The sequence below is a fragment of the Balaenoptera physalus genome (genome assembly GCF_965194825.1).
Source record: "Balaenoptera physalus genome assembly, chromosome: 1".
Taxonomy (NCBI): Eukaryota; Metazoa; Chordata; class Mammalia; order Artiodactyla; family Balaenopteridae; genus Balaenoptera; species Balaenoptera physalus.
In genome coordinates, this window is record NC_138882.1 from 25,544,208 (window position 1) to 25,559,059 (window position 14,852).

Below are 14,852 nucleotides of genomic sequence, written 5' to 3' on the forward strand. Positions count from 1 at the left end.
CTACTCTAGGTACTTCATGTAAGTGAAATCGTACAATATTTGTTCTTTTGTGTCTGGTGTATACCACTTGGTATGTTTTTAAGAAGGTCTATCCACGTTGTAGCATGTATCAGAATTTTAAGGCTGAATAATATTCCAATGTATGTATATACCACATTTTTTGTTATCCATTCATCCAACGATGGACACCTGAGTTGCTTACAACCCTTGACTTTTGTGAATAATCGTGCAATGAACATGGTTGAACAAATATCTCTTTGAGACCCTGCTTTAAATTCTGTGGAGCATGTACCCAGAAGCGGAACTGCTGGATCATATGGTAATTCTATTTTTAGTTTTTTGAAGAATTGCCATTCTGTTTTCCACAGTGGCTACAGCTTTTTACGTCTCCATCAACAGTACACAAGGATTCCAATTTTCCCACATCTTTGCCAAAACTTATTTTTTTTTATAGTAGCTATCCTAATAGGTGTGAGGTAGTATCTCATTATGGTTTAGATGTGCGTTTCCCTGATGACTAGTGATGCTGAGCATCTTGTCATGTGCTTGCTGGCCATTCGTATATCTTCTTAGAAGAAATGTCATTTCAAGTCCTTTGCTTATTTTGAATTGGGTTGTTAGTTTGTTATTGAGTTGTAGGAGTTCTTTATATATTCTGGATAGCAACCTCTTATCAGACATAGATTTACAACTATTTTCTCCCATTCCATAGGCTACCTTCTCACTAAGATAACTGTGTCCTTTGATGCACAGAAATTTTTAATGATGATGTAGTCCAATTTGTCTATTTTTTCTTTTGTTGCCTATTGTTTGGTGTCACATCTAAGAAATCACTGTCAAATAAAAGTCATAAAACTTCTCCCCCTGCCCACTATGTTTTCTTCCAAGAGTTTTATAGTTTTAGCTCTTACATTTAGGTTTTTGATCTATTTTGAGTTAATTTTTATATATGGTATAAGACAAATTAAGTTTTTTTCTTTGATTAGGAATATGGTGGAGAAACTGACTCTAGACTTTACATAAAGGATAAATGCTAAAGTTTTTAAGATAAACATTAAAATATTTGAAATAGAATGTATAACTTCCGAAGAAGTAAAGAAAAAAAGAAATAAAAATAAATTTGACCCAGCCAATAGAAGGCAGAGAAGAAATGGGGTGTGGGGAAGAAGCATGCATGCAAACAAACAAGCAAAACCTATAGCAAATAGTATAAGACAATATACTAGAAATAAATACAAACATATTAATAATGAAATTCATAAATGGATTAAATTCACTTATCAAAAGACAGTCATCATACTAGATGACAAATAAAACCAAAATGAACAAATTTTTTAAAAATCAGCAATAATCTGCTTAATGCACCTAAACATAAAGACAAAGAAAGGTTAAAAATAAAAGGATGGAAAAGATATACCAGGCATATGTTAAACAAAAGAAGGTTAAGGTAGCTGTATTAATATCAGTCAAATTAGATTCTAATGCCAAGATGATTGTTATGATTTTTAAAGATTTATTAACATAATTAGAAAATACCCTGAAAGAGCAATTCTGAATAATACGTAACTAACAACATAGCTACAAAAGAGTTGTGAAAACATTGAAAAGTTCAAGGGAAAATTAATAAATTCAACATCATAAGGACTTTTAAATAATAAATAATAGATCAGAAAGAAATAAAACTGGTAAGAATATTAAAATTTTGAACAACAAAGTTAACAACTTTAATCTTACGGACATATATAGAAACCTGTACCCAAAAGTTAGAAAAAAATGTATTATTTTCAAACAAACATGTAACAGTTATAACAATTGGCCTGTTACAAAATTAAAAGCAATCTTGACAAATGCTATAAAACTGATAACAAATAGATCCACTCTCCAGTAAAAGAAAACTTTCTATAAACAACCAAATAAGTAAACATAACACTATGAATACTAAAAGGCACATGTCTAAATAATTAATGGTCCACAGAAGAGTTCTAACTAAAGCTGGAGAATATTTAGTAAAATACTCTATGTCAAAACTTATGAAGAAAAGTAAAGCACAAATAAACAACATTAGGAATGAAAAAAGGGCAAAACTACACATGTAACAGAGATTTTAAAACTAGAAAGAGTGCAATCTGAACAACTTTATACCAATAAAATTGAAAACTCAGAGAAAATAGATAATTTTCATAGAAAAAAATATAACTTACCAAAACTGACTCAGGAAGAAATAGAAAACCAAAGAGACCTATAACCATTAAAAAATTTGAATCAATAGTATAAAATCTACCTGGAAAACAAACAAAATAAAACAGAAGAAAACAAAACCTCACCAAAGCAAAGGTGATTTAAAAGTGAGTTCTACCAATTATATAAGAAACAGATAACCCCAGTATTATATAACTGTTCTAGACCCAAAATGGGTAAGGGCAGGGGATATGGCTCCCCTGTTTATTTTATAAGGCTAAAATAACCTGAATACAAAACAAGACAGGTAAGAAAAATTTGAGAAGGGAAATTACACTGCAATCTCAGATATGATCAATGTCGGGTATGAATCTTAGGTAACAATTCAATATAGAATTTTAACATGGTCAATCTAGCAGTTTGTTCAACTATATCAATACAACTTGATGATAAAGTTATGTTTATATCCAAAGAATGGATGATTTAACATTGGACAATCTATGCCATTCATCGTATTAACAGACTGAAGGAAAAACACCCTGGTATTATCTCAATGGATGCAGAAAAATCACTTGATTACACAGTATTAAAAACCATAACAAACTCTTGGTAATCAGAAATAGAAATTTCCTTAATCTGATGAAGAATATATACCAACAGCTTACAGCAAACATCATACTTAATTTGAAACTACAGAAAAAACACCAATAAAGTCAGGAAAAAGGCAAAGAAGCTCCCAATTACTACACCAATTTAATATTGTGTTTAAGGTCACTGACTGCATGATGAGAAAAAATATAGCAAAATAACAGTGTAAGGACTGGAAAGGACAAAACACAAGGCTGTGTCATTATCTGCAGATTATAAGATTGTCTATATAGAAAAATATACATATACACATAGAATCTACAAATTATTTTGAACTAATCAAAAAATTTAGTGAGCTTGCTAGTTTCAAGATGAATATGCAAAAATCAACTGTGGTCCTAAAGAAGAGCAACAATGCTCTTCTTTAAAATGCAAATTTTTAAAAGTTATCCATTTATAATAGCCAAAAAAAAAAAAAAAATCCATTAAGTGCCTAGGAACAAATCTAACAAATAAAGGTAATGGATTTACCTTTACCTGAACATTATTATAAAAATTCATTAACAGACATAAGAGAAAACCTAAAACAATGGAGATACCATATTCACAGATGGGAAGACTTCATGTTATAGACAAAAATTTTCCCAAAATTAATCTCTAAATTCAGTGCAGGTCTACAAGCTTGTATATGTGAAAGGGTGTTTGTATATGTCTGTCTGTATGTATATAAACTAATAATATAATCCTAACAATCATATGGAAAAACAAATGGCCAAGAATACCCAAAACAATTTTAGAGACAGAAAAGGAATGACAGCAGGACACCCCCTCACAGAAACTGACTTCTTACAAAGGTATAGTGATTAAGATGGTATAATTTTAACTCAGACGTGAGACCCAAAAAGCAAGTTGAAACTTAATTTGGAAAGTCACAAACTTTGGGAAAGGTTAAAATTGAAGCAACTGCCCAGATAATAAATAATGAGCCACACAAAGTTATATAATCACAACATTTCAGAACACCGGAAATAAACAGAACATCCTAAAAGCTTCCAAATAAGGGACGAAGGTTATAACAGAAGTACTGAAAATTAGGATGGCATCAGATGTCACAACAGTACATTAGAAGACAATGCAATGTCTTCTAAATTCTAAGAGAAAAATTAGTTCAAATCCATCATACCATGTCCAGTCTAGATAAATTATCAACCAAGTATGAGAGAAGAAATGAAGGCATTTTTCAGACATGCAAAATTATGAAATATTTACTTCCCCTGGAACCTTTCTCAGGCAGCTACCACCAAATGAGAAGAAAGACAGACATGGATCCAGGAAACAGAGGATCCAATACTAGAGAGCGACACATAAATTCCATGATGATAAGGAAAGGTATGTCTAGGATGACAGTTCTCATCAGAGAACTGGAGATAGGAGATAGGCCTATCTCCAGTAGGCCTATAGGACAGTCTAGACTAGAATGAGAGTATGCACGCCTCCAGACAAAGGAGCCACTAAGTTATTTACTGTATCTAAGAGGGAAAGGAATTGCTCAATTTCTTAATGCGTGGTAGAGAGTCTGGGGATAAACTAGTGAGAATTATACAGAAAAACTAAGCAAAGTAAAGGGGTCACTTACTTCAGGGAGAACAAAGAGCTGTCCAAGAAAAGAAAGGTAATTAAAATAAATAATATGATACAGCTATGAATAATATTTATATAATTATTAAAAAACTGAACAGGATTTAATGAAAGATTATGTGATAATTACAACACTGGGAAGATAAAGAGAAAGTGTAAGGGTTGGTTGAGACGGGTATAAAAGACCTGTATCCTCATCTTCCATGGTAGGAAATTAATAGATAATATCTAAAACTAAATAACAAGAGGCAGTAGCATGAATAAAACAATAAAAAATACATAAGTAGAAGAAACAATGGAAGAAAGAGCTAAAAGATTTTTATGTGTCTGCCTGCAGAAAAAGACAGTTGGAGGTGGGAAAGAACCAGGACAAAGGAATGCTGTTTTTTCTGATGTCTTCCTAAAATATGTATACATCACATAAAAAATAAAGAAAAAAGAAGGTTTCTTCATTATAATTTTCTAAATGGAGGACCAACATGCTATTATGTCCAGGAAAATTATTTGAGATCATTAATAAAAAATGAATGACTAGGAAGACACACTAGAATTTTAGGAATAAATCTGATCAGGGGCAACTCATATAGACAGAAAAAGTACTCAATGCATTCTGGAATGCACAGGGACTTGGAGGACTGAACAGACTCCATAGGAGGAGCCCCAGCTTTAAGGGGCTTATAACATGCAGGACTGAGGAAACACTACCTCTTCCCCTGGAATTCTTTCTCAGTGTAGCTCTCTCTTTTCCGGAATTGTGGACCACAACTTTCTGATACCACAGCCTACCTGACTTTAATCTGTGTTTTCTCAACTTAGACCACCATGCTATTTCTCTCCCTCTCATGTCATACCTGGCACTATCCACTTCCCACTATATACTTCAAACACATGCCGTTATCTTAGAGCAGAATAATTACATACACCGGTCTTACATTGTTTGTATGACTATTGTCATATCTATTACTTCTACCTATGTCACAAGCCCCACATTACAATATTATTTTCGCTTTTAATAGTCAGATACCTTTTATGTAAATTTAAAAAGAAAGATTAATATAATCTTTTTCCTTTATCCTGTAAATCTTATTTATCATATCTGATATTCTTTATCATATAGCTAAGTATCCAAATGGTGTAATTTCCTTTGGTGTGAAGGACATTCTTTAGCATCTAGGCCTCTTTCATCTACCTGAAAATGTCTTTAATTCACCTTCATTTTTGAAGAATATTTTTGTTTGATATAGAATTCTTGATTTACAGACTTTTTTTTCTTTCAGCACTTTAAAGATATCATTCCATGATTTCTGATGAGAGTTCAGTGGTTATTTTTACCCTTTTTCCACAGTGTGTAAAGTGTTTTTTCTTCTGGCTGCTTTCAATTTTTTTTCTTTATCTTTAATTTTCAGCAGTTTAATTGTGATGTAGCCAGGTGTGGTTCCTTTTATCACCTTGAGATATGCTAGGATTTTATATCTGTGTTTTTCATCACATTTGGTAAAGTTTGAGCCATCAATTCTTACAAATGTTTTCTGTTACTATCACACTTTTACTACGATTCTAACTGTATGGATATCTGAGCCTATAATGATTTTGTTTCAATCTTCTTCTCTCTGTTCTTCAGACTGTTTAATCTCTATTAATCTGTCTTCAAATTCACTGGCTCTTTTTACTCTCATTTCTAATCTACTGTTAACCTCTTCCTGTGGATTTTTTATTTCTATTACTATAATTTTCAAGTTCTAAAAGATCTGTTTGATTTATTTTTCTGCAGAGATTCCTTATCTGTGTAATCTTTAAGACTATTATCTTCCTTTGATTCTTTAAACATATATATGATAGTTTCATTAAGTCTCTGTCTGGCAACTCCAACATCTGTGCTAGCCAGGTTTTTAGTGACTACTTTTATTTTTAAATTCTGTATCACAATCACTTACCCTACCCTCTATTTTTGTTTGGTCTAGTGATTTTTGACTGAATGCTGGCCACTGTCAATAAAGCATTGTGGACAGTATGAATTCTATTATCTTCCTCTGAAGAATATTAAATTCTCCTTTAAGCAGATAAAAGAATACTAACTGATCTCCTTGAACATGGGTTGGCTTACAGTTATACCCTTTAAAGGCAATTTATAGAAAACCTAAGATTCATCTCAACCCCTTTATTTGGAGGACCACTTTCAAACTCCGTTGATCTTATCAGGACTTGGTTTTAGGCTGTTAGATAGGCTTACAGTAAGTCTTACATGTTACAAACATCTTAACTAGCTGATATTCCAATGTCCCCTAGCACTGTGTCTCCTCCAGCACTGCTTGATTTCGAGTAATCTGCTCAATTTTCAAATGGATAGCATCTACTCTTTGGTAATTCTCATATGTTCTTATACAGTTGTCCCTCCATATCTGCTGGTTCCACATTTGCAGATTCAACCAATCATGGATCAAAAATATTTTTTAAAAAATTTTCCAGAAAGTTCCAAAAAGCAAAACTTGAATCTGTCACATGCTGGCAACTATTTACATAGCATTTACATTGTATTTACAACTATTTATATAGCATTTACATTGTATTAGGTATTATAAGTAATCTAGAGATGATACAAAGTATACAGGAGGATGTGCATAGGTTATATGAAAATACTACATCATTATATATAAGGGACTTGAGCATCTGCAGATTTTACTATCCATGGGGCGGGGGGGGGAGTCCTAGAACCAATCCCCCACAGATACCAAGGGACAACCGTATGACATATGTACAGACCAACCATCATGAGATAGCCCCATATGGATATTTTAGGCCCTCTCTATGCACAACTCCCTCCTTTCCAATGGTAAGCCCTGCAGATTACAGCTGCCTGAGCTAACCCAACTCTGATCTCTTCCTCCTCAGCTCTGTAAGACGGTTAAACTCTGCTTTAACTCTAGCTTTCTGCATCAGAGTCAACAAACTGTCCCAATCCTGGGAAATGGTGAGGCATACCTCGTGAATTAACTTCTCTCAGAGATAACAGTCTTGTGTTGCCTGTTGTCCACTGCCTAAAAACAGTTGTTTCAAATCCAGTTTTACAGTTATTTACAGTGAAAGAACAATTTGGTATCAATTACTCCCTCCATCATGGCCAGAGGCAGAAGTCATATAATCCTTTTAAAAAAAGTTATCTCCTTAGGATAAATTTTCAGAAGTCAAATTACTGGTCCAGTATAATGTGATATTTTCATGGCTTTTGCAATGTATTATACTAAATTACTCTCCAAAAAGTTTCTGCCAATTAAAATGATATATATTTGGATGTATGCTATACAACCAGGAAATTGAGGTAAATACTACAACAATAACAACAACAATAGCAAACAGGGAATACAATTGGGGCATGTAAACTTTTAAGTTAAGTGAGAGAATATAACCGAGGGGTCTAGGGTTAGCAGAACTAAAGTAAATGGTAACATAAAACTGAATCAGCCTAGAGGACTTTCTGATAAAAGCATTCACTTGTTGAACACTGTCCCTCAGGAAAACCAGACAACTAGTAAAGAAAGAGAAAAGAAATGAAAGTGAAGAAGTCACATTTTCTTTTTCCATGCGGGATTTATTTTCTTCACTCCTCCCGGAACTATGTAAATATCTCAAGTACAATAATAAACAGTTCAGCTAAAAAAGGAACAAACAAGAGTCTCATAAAAGGTATAGTGTATAAATCTTAAGATCATTAATATAAGCAGTTGAAGATGGTATATGACTTTATAGACAAGCCCTATTATGAGAAAGTATGCCTAAGTGGAGGGAAGTAGAGCATAGAAAGACAAATGGATGGAAGGATGTTTGATAGATAATATAAATAGATGGCTTCTAAAACAGATAAAGAAGACAAGTAGTAAGGGAGATGTCTGTGGGTAAAACAGTTGAAGATTTATCTTTATTTACCGTTCCATCTTCCATCAGCTTCAGACATGAACCAAAATCTGCTAACCGAATATGTCCATTCATATCCATCAATATATTGTCAGGTTTGATGTCCCTGAAAAAAACAGATGCATTCAATTTTTAGTTGGGAAAAATAAACATAATCAGTTACTTGGTAAGATAACCATTTTGTCTGAAAATCTCCACTTCTTTTAAAATTAATAATCTAAAAACATATATTTCTTTAGACTACTTCTTTATGGGTTCAAATCCTAGCTCTGATTCATATTAAAACTTTTTTAAACACATGCAATTTCAGTGTTCTGGAGATTAAAAGTACTGTGGTAATTTTCATTCAGGTTAAATCTTACCATTCTTCCTTTAGATTTGCACAGATTCCAATGTGGCCATGGTAGGCCTACTTTCTGCATACAGAGAAGAGCCGTAATTACCTGATACCCACAAAACATACTACCTTCTAGCCCATGAAACTGAACAGGGAAAAATATACTTCCTAGACCCTGAACATAAATGTAAATAAATAAATTTTCAATTACTGCAGGTCATGACAACACAAAAAGAATTGCTTCACAAAGCTTATTCGGAAAACAATTGAAACACTACTTAATAGTGATCTATATTATATAAAGCTATTTACAGATGTTAAGTCAAAGGCTTGTAAGATATCCAAATCTAACTAATAACAAACTAAATCATGCCAGTTTTTGTGTTTATTTTTACATCTGAATAATAAAAAGTGTTGCAAACCTTTGTGGCAGCTAACCCACTAAAAAGGCAGAGTTGAATAGTTCTGACAGACTATAGCCTTCAAAGCCTAAAATATTTCCTATCTGGCCCTTTATAGAAAAAGTTTGCTGACCGCTGTTATAGATGATAGATGATTGCTTAATACAGACAGGCAGATAGATAGACTGAAAACAACAGCCTGCATAGGAAATTGTCTTCATAATCCTCCATATTTGAATTTATAATCTCAACTCTCAGAAATGCTATATTAAGAAAAGATTTTTCTCTTGTTCAGAAACATCAAAGAAGTACACTTTAGTGCTGGAAGGAACCTTAGAAATTACCTAGACCATTTTTAGATGAGGGGAAAACTGTATTTTATTCTTTATTTTTAAAAATATTAAACTGTATAGTCATTACACATAACTGCTACTGGTAGAATTCTCAGATTTTAAAGGAGACTAAAGGAATTACAAAGACAGGATTTATAAACATCAATAATATTTTTGGCTATGTAAAAAACAGGAAATATTAAAACTTAATAAGAGAAATAAATTGTATTTATACACTTGTAACAAATAATTAATAAAATGTAAAATATTTAACAAGACATTATAGATAGTACTGCCACTCCCCAAGTATCTCATTACCCTTCCTGATATCACCCCCTTCCTCCACTCCCCAAAGGTTAGCAACCACAATCCTGAATTTGGTGTTTACTATATCATGCATATTTTATATTATTAGTACCTATACATGCAACCATAAGACTATATATTTTTCTGAATGTCTTTAAACTTTATAATTGATACCAAACTGTGTGTAGTCTTTTGCAACTTGGTTTTATTCTAATGTTATGTTTCTAAAATTTATCCATGTTGATACATATTGTTCTAGTTCATTAATTTAAATGCTATATGGAATATTTTCACAGATCCAATTTATCTATCAATGCTCCTGATTATGGAATTTAGATTGTTTCCAACAATTTTAGATTGTTCTAGATTTTTATTTTGCTAGTACACAAAATTCCGAAATGAATATTTTTACAAATACCTCCTTGTACTCATATGGGAACATTTCCCTAGGCTATCTAGAAGTGGAATTGCTATGATAAAAGACATGTACATCTTCAACTTTACTAGCAGGATTACTACTAAGGTTAAGACTCTTTTTTACATTATCAATGGTCATCTTAGATTCCTCTTCGGTAAAACTCCAGTTAAAATCCCGTGACATTTTTTTATACTGTGTGTGTGCTGTTTGTTTTTGGTTAATCTTCAGGAATTTCGTTTCCTCAGATTTAAGTACATGTGTTACAAATCTCTTCTCTCAGCATGTGGGCTTGTTTTTCCACATTGTTTATAGTGTCTTTCTTACTCGTAAAAACATTGCTTAATGCTAATGTAGTCTTATAATTTACAATTTGTATTTTTTGTCTTTTTTCACTTTTTTCAGCTTTACTGAGGTGTAATTGACAAATAAAATTGTAATATATTTAAAGTACAATATGATGATTAATCTAATATACATCACATCGTGAAAGGATCCCCACCACTGAGTTAATATATCCATCATCTCATCTCACATGTTTACTTTTTTTTTTTTTTTTTTGGTGCCAACACTTCCATTCTACTCTCTCAGTAATACAATATTATCAACTATAATCACCATGCTATACATTAGCTCCTCAGACCTTATTCATCTTATAACCTAAAATTTGTACCCTTTGACCAACTTCTCCCTATTTCCCATACCCCCGGCTCCTGTCAACCATCATTCTACTCTCAAAATTTGCATTTTTTGTCCTAAGAAATCTCCCTTATCCTCTCCTTCCAGGGCTCATAAGGATAGTGTCCTATATTTTCTTTTAAAAGTTTTAAAGTTTTACTTTTCATTTCAAGTCTTTAATCTCCCTGGAATTAATTTTTGTGTGTAGTGTAAGATAAAGACCACACTATATTTCTTTCTGTCCCAATACCATTTATTGAATGACATCCTTTCACTACTGATTTCTAATAGCACCTCAGTCATAAATCAAGTGGATCTGTTTCAGGACTTCCCATGCAATTTTAATCAAAAATCTTTAGAACGAAAGGGAGCCTTTCGTGGAACCCAGGACAATAGGCATGAACTGGAACTGTCACAGGCAAACAGAGGTATGGTCACCCTATCTATATACCTATACCTAGACTACTGTCTTAATTATGAGAGCTCTATAATGACCTCTCTATACCAGTAGACCATGTTTTTAAATTGCCATGGCTCTTCCAGATAAATGCTAGAATTAGCTTAATATGTTCCATAAAACATACTGAGATTTTGATGGGAATCACAATGACTTTACAGATTAATCTGAAGAGAAATTATGTCTTTGCAATATGACTCTTCTCATCCATGTATCAAGTTAATTAACATTATAGACACATATCTTAATGTATATAAATACCTTATATATTAGTTATGAGTCTTCTTTTATGTCCTTCAGTAATATTGAATATTTTTCCACAGAAAGCTTACACATCTTTTGCTATTGATAGTCTTGGATACCTTACAGTTTTGTTGCTATTGTGAATAGGATTTTCTTCATAGAAGCATTCTCATTTTGCTTCCAATTTTCATGGGAATGTTTCCCATATTTCACCATTAAGTGTGATCTTTGGTTTAGATTTCCAGTAGAAACTCAATATTAGGAGAATTACCTTCTCCTCCCAAAAAGTATCAGGAGTGGATATTCAATTTCGTTGTCATTTTTGGTATTGAGTTTATTTTTCTCTTTTAACCTATTAATACAGTGTATTACTCTAATAGATTTTCTAATGTTGAAACTCCCTTGCATCCTGGAATAAAACCTACATGGCCATACTTTTTTTTTTAATGTGCCATCTATCACTGAATCTAAAACTCCACTGATTGTAAAGATGCACCATTATGGCATGTGCCACTAAAAGAGAGAATAAATTGACTACTATAATTTTAGAAGCCATTTATTTAAAAATTTCAGAGAAATTAAATTGAAAAATACGTTTGTCTTAGCACTCATAATATAGAATATATATACTGCTGAATTTGATTTTTTAAAACGTTTATTTTTAGGGACTTCCCTGGTGGTCCAGTGGTAAAGAATCCGCCTTCCAATGCACGGGATGTGGGTTCGATCCCTGGTTGGAGAACTAAGATCCCACATGCCACGGGGCAACTAAGCCCACGCGCCACAACTACTGAACCCACGCACCTCAACTAGAGAGCCCACGTGTCGCAAACTACAAAGCCCACACGCTCTGAAGCATGAGCACCACAGCTAGAGAGAGAAAAACCCGCATGCCACAACTACAGAGAAGCCCACGCGCCACAACGAAAGATCCCGCATGCTGCAATGAAGATCCCATGTGCCGCAACTAAGACCATATGCAGCCTAAAATAATTAATTAAAAGTTTAAAAAAAAACTTTTATTTTTATATTCATAAGTGATATTGTGCTATATAACATTCTCTTCTTGTACTACCCTTGTCAAGTTTTGTTGTTAAGGTTTTACTATCTTCATAAAGTGAGATAAATGGCTTATCAAAATTTCAAAAGAAATTTATACAGAATTCAATTATTCCTTTCTTTTTTTTGGCTGCACCACGCGGCATGCGGGATCTTAGTTCCCTGGCCAGGGATCAAACCCATGCCCTCTGCAGTGGAAGCACGGATTCTTAACCACTGGACCACCAGGGAAGTCCCCAATTATTCCTTTCTTAAAAATAAAAGAGAACTCATCTATAAAGCCACGTGGGTAAAAGACTGTTCATAGCAGCTATATTCGTAACAGCTCAAAACTGGAAAAAACTCAAATGACCATCAGCAGGTGGGTGGATAAACTGTCACATATTTACACAGTGGAAGACTACTCAGCAATAAGGAAAGATCTGTTGATACTGTTGATACTAGATCAAATTGGATGAATCTCAAAAACTTTATGTTGATCAAAAGACATCAGACAAAAAAAATATATATGACGTATGATTCCAGTTATAAGAAGTTCTAGAACAGGTAAAACTAAGCTATGGTGATAGAAACCAAAACAACTGGTGATGGAGGGATAGAAGATGCTAACTGGAAAAGTGCACAAGGAAACCTTTAGAGTGATGGAAACATTCTACATCTTGATTTGGGATGGTGGTTACACAGGTATATACATTGTCAAAAATCATCACTGCACATTTAACACTTGTGGACTTTATCATATGTATTTCAATTTATAAAAATAAAAGGGGTGAAGACAAGAAGTACCTTTAAAAAATATGAGACTGCAGTCTTGTGGAGGGAGAACTTTCCATTACAGATTCAGTTTTTTTAAACGTTCTTAGTTTATTGAGATAATTTCTATTTCTTCTTGAGTAAGTTATAGTCATTTATATTTTCTAATATACATTTCATACACATTTTCAAATTTATTGGAATACAGTTGTTCACTGTATTCTATTATTATTTGTTTAATCTACAATATATAGTTATATTCCTAACACTATTTCTTTGTATCTTTTCTTATATCTTGATAAAAAATAACACCTAATGCTTAGTTAGTACATTCTAATTTCCATGCAGCGTTCTAAATACTTTATGTGCTTTACTTATTTAATGTTCACAGCAACACTGCAAGGTAGGTACAATTATTTTCCCCCTTTAGAGATGAGGAAGCTAAGCCACACAGTTAATGCTCAAGGTCACATAGTGATTGGAATCAGGATTTAAACTCAGGCAGTCTGGCTCCAGAAACCATACTCTTTGCTATGATCATTACTGCATATGATTCAATGTTTAATCCATTTGGAATTCTTCCTGGTACACCTTGGAAGGTATGATCCAATTTTATTTTTCCCACACACCATTCATCGAACCTCTTATTTAAGACGCAACCTTCACCAGATGTTAACCCTTGTAAGTATTTGGATCTACTATAACACTTTCAATTCGGTTCCATTAGTCTGTCTTTACACACAGTGGTAATATACTTTTAATTATTAAATACAGATATTTTAATATCTGGTAGGGATTGTCTTCCTCACTGTATATTTATGTTAATATGCTATATATTTCTTAATAAATATATCCCTAAGTATTCCATATTTTTAGATACCATACCTAGAGTCTTTTTTCTTCTACTATATCTCTTTATAATTATTGTTCCTTTCTACATTATAAATTCCACAAAGATAGGAATTTTGTTCTCTACGAGATTCCCAGCACCTGGAAAAGAGCCTGACACATAGTAGTATGCAATAAATATTTACTCAATTAATTAGACAACAAAAGCTCTTGATATCCTTCTTGAACTTTCTTGCCATTTGTAGTAGTTTTTAGGTTAATTCTCTTTGATTTTCCAGGTATAAAATAATATCATCTATGAATACCATCTATAAATGTTACTATTCCTACACTTTCAATTTTTTCTTTTGCCTTACTGGCTAGTATTTCCACTACAATGTAAAATAATATTGGTGACAATGAACATCTTTGTCTTGTTTTGACTTTAGTAAGTTATCTATTTAGCATGATGCTGACTTTTGAGGTAAAGATACACGCACATACAGCATGTTAAGGAAGCATCGACCTATTCTTATTTTATTAAAAAAAAGTATTTACTAAATTCAACAACTCTTCTTGATTAAAAAAAACAAAAAAAATTCTAAAATGCATATATTATATGTCTAAAATTTATAAATGGTCCACCTCAAAAAAAATCTTTAAAAAACCCCAAAATACATGTATATAATGTCTGAGTCATTTAATTCAAGAATATGAAAATGTTTTGACT

The 14,852-nt window shown here is 32.7% G+C and overlaps 1 protein-coding gene across 20 annotated transcripts in view; it reads right to left on the reverse strand.

Annotated features, from left to right (window-relative positions):
* CDC42BPA (CDC42 binding protein kinase alpha) overlaps positions 1–14,852 on the reverse strand; it is a 316,154-nt gene that overhangs the window by 157,528 nt on the left and 143,774 nt on the right. For all 20 annotated transcript variants that reach the window (XR_014265738.1, XM_082469813.1, XM_082469807.1 and 17 more), the window contains exon 6: positions 8,326–8,419. Coding sequence is in view for 19 of the 20 variants with exons in the window: in XM_082469813.1 (XP_082325939.1) it covers positions 8,326–8,419 (94 nt within the window). In the remaining variant the exon portion in view is untranslated. The remainder of the gene's footprint in view (positions 1–8,325; positions 8,420–14,852) is intronic.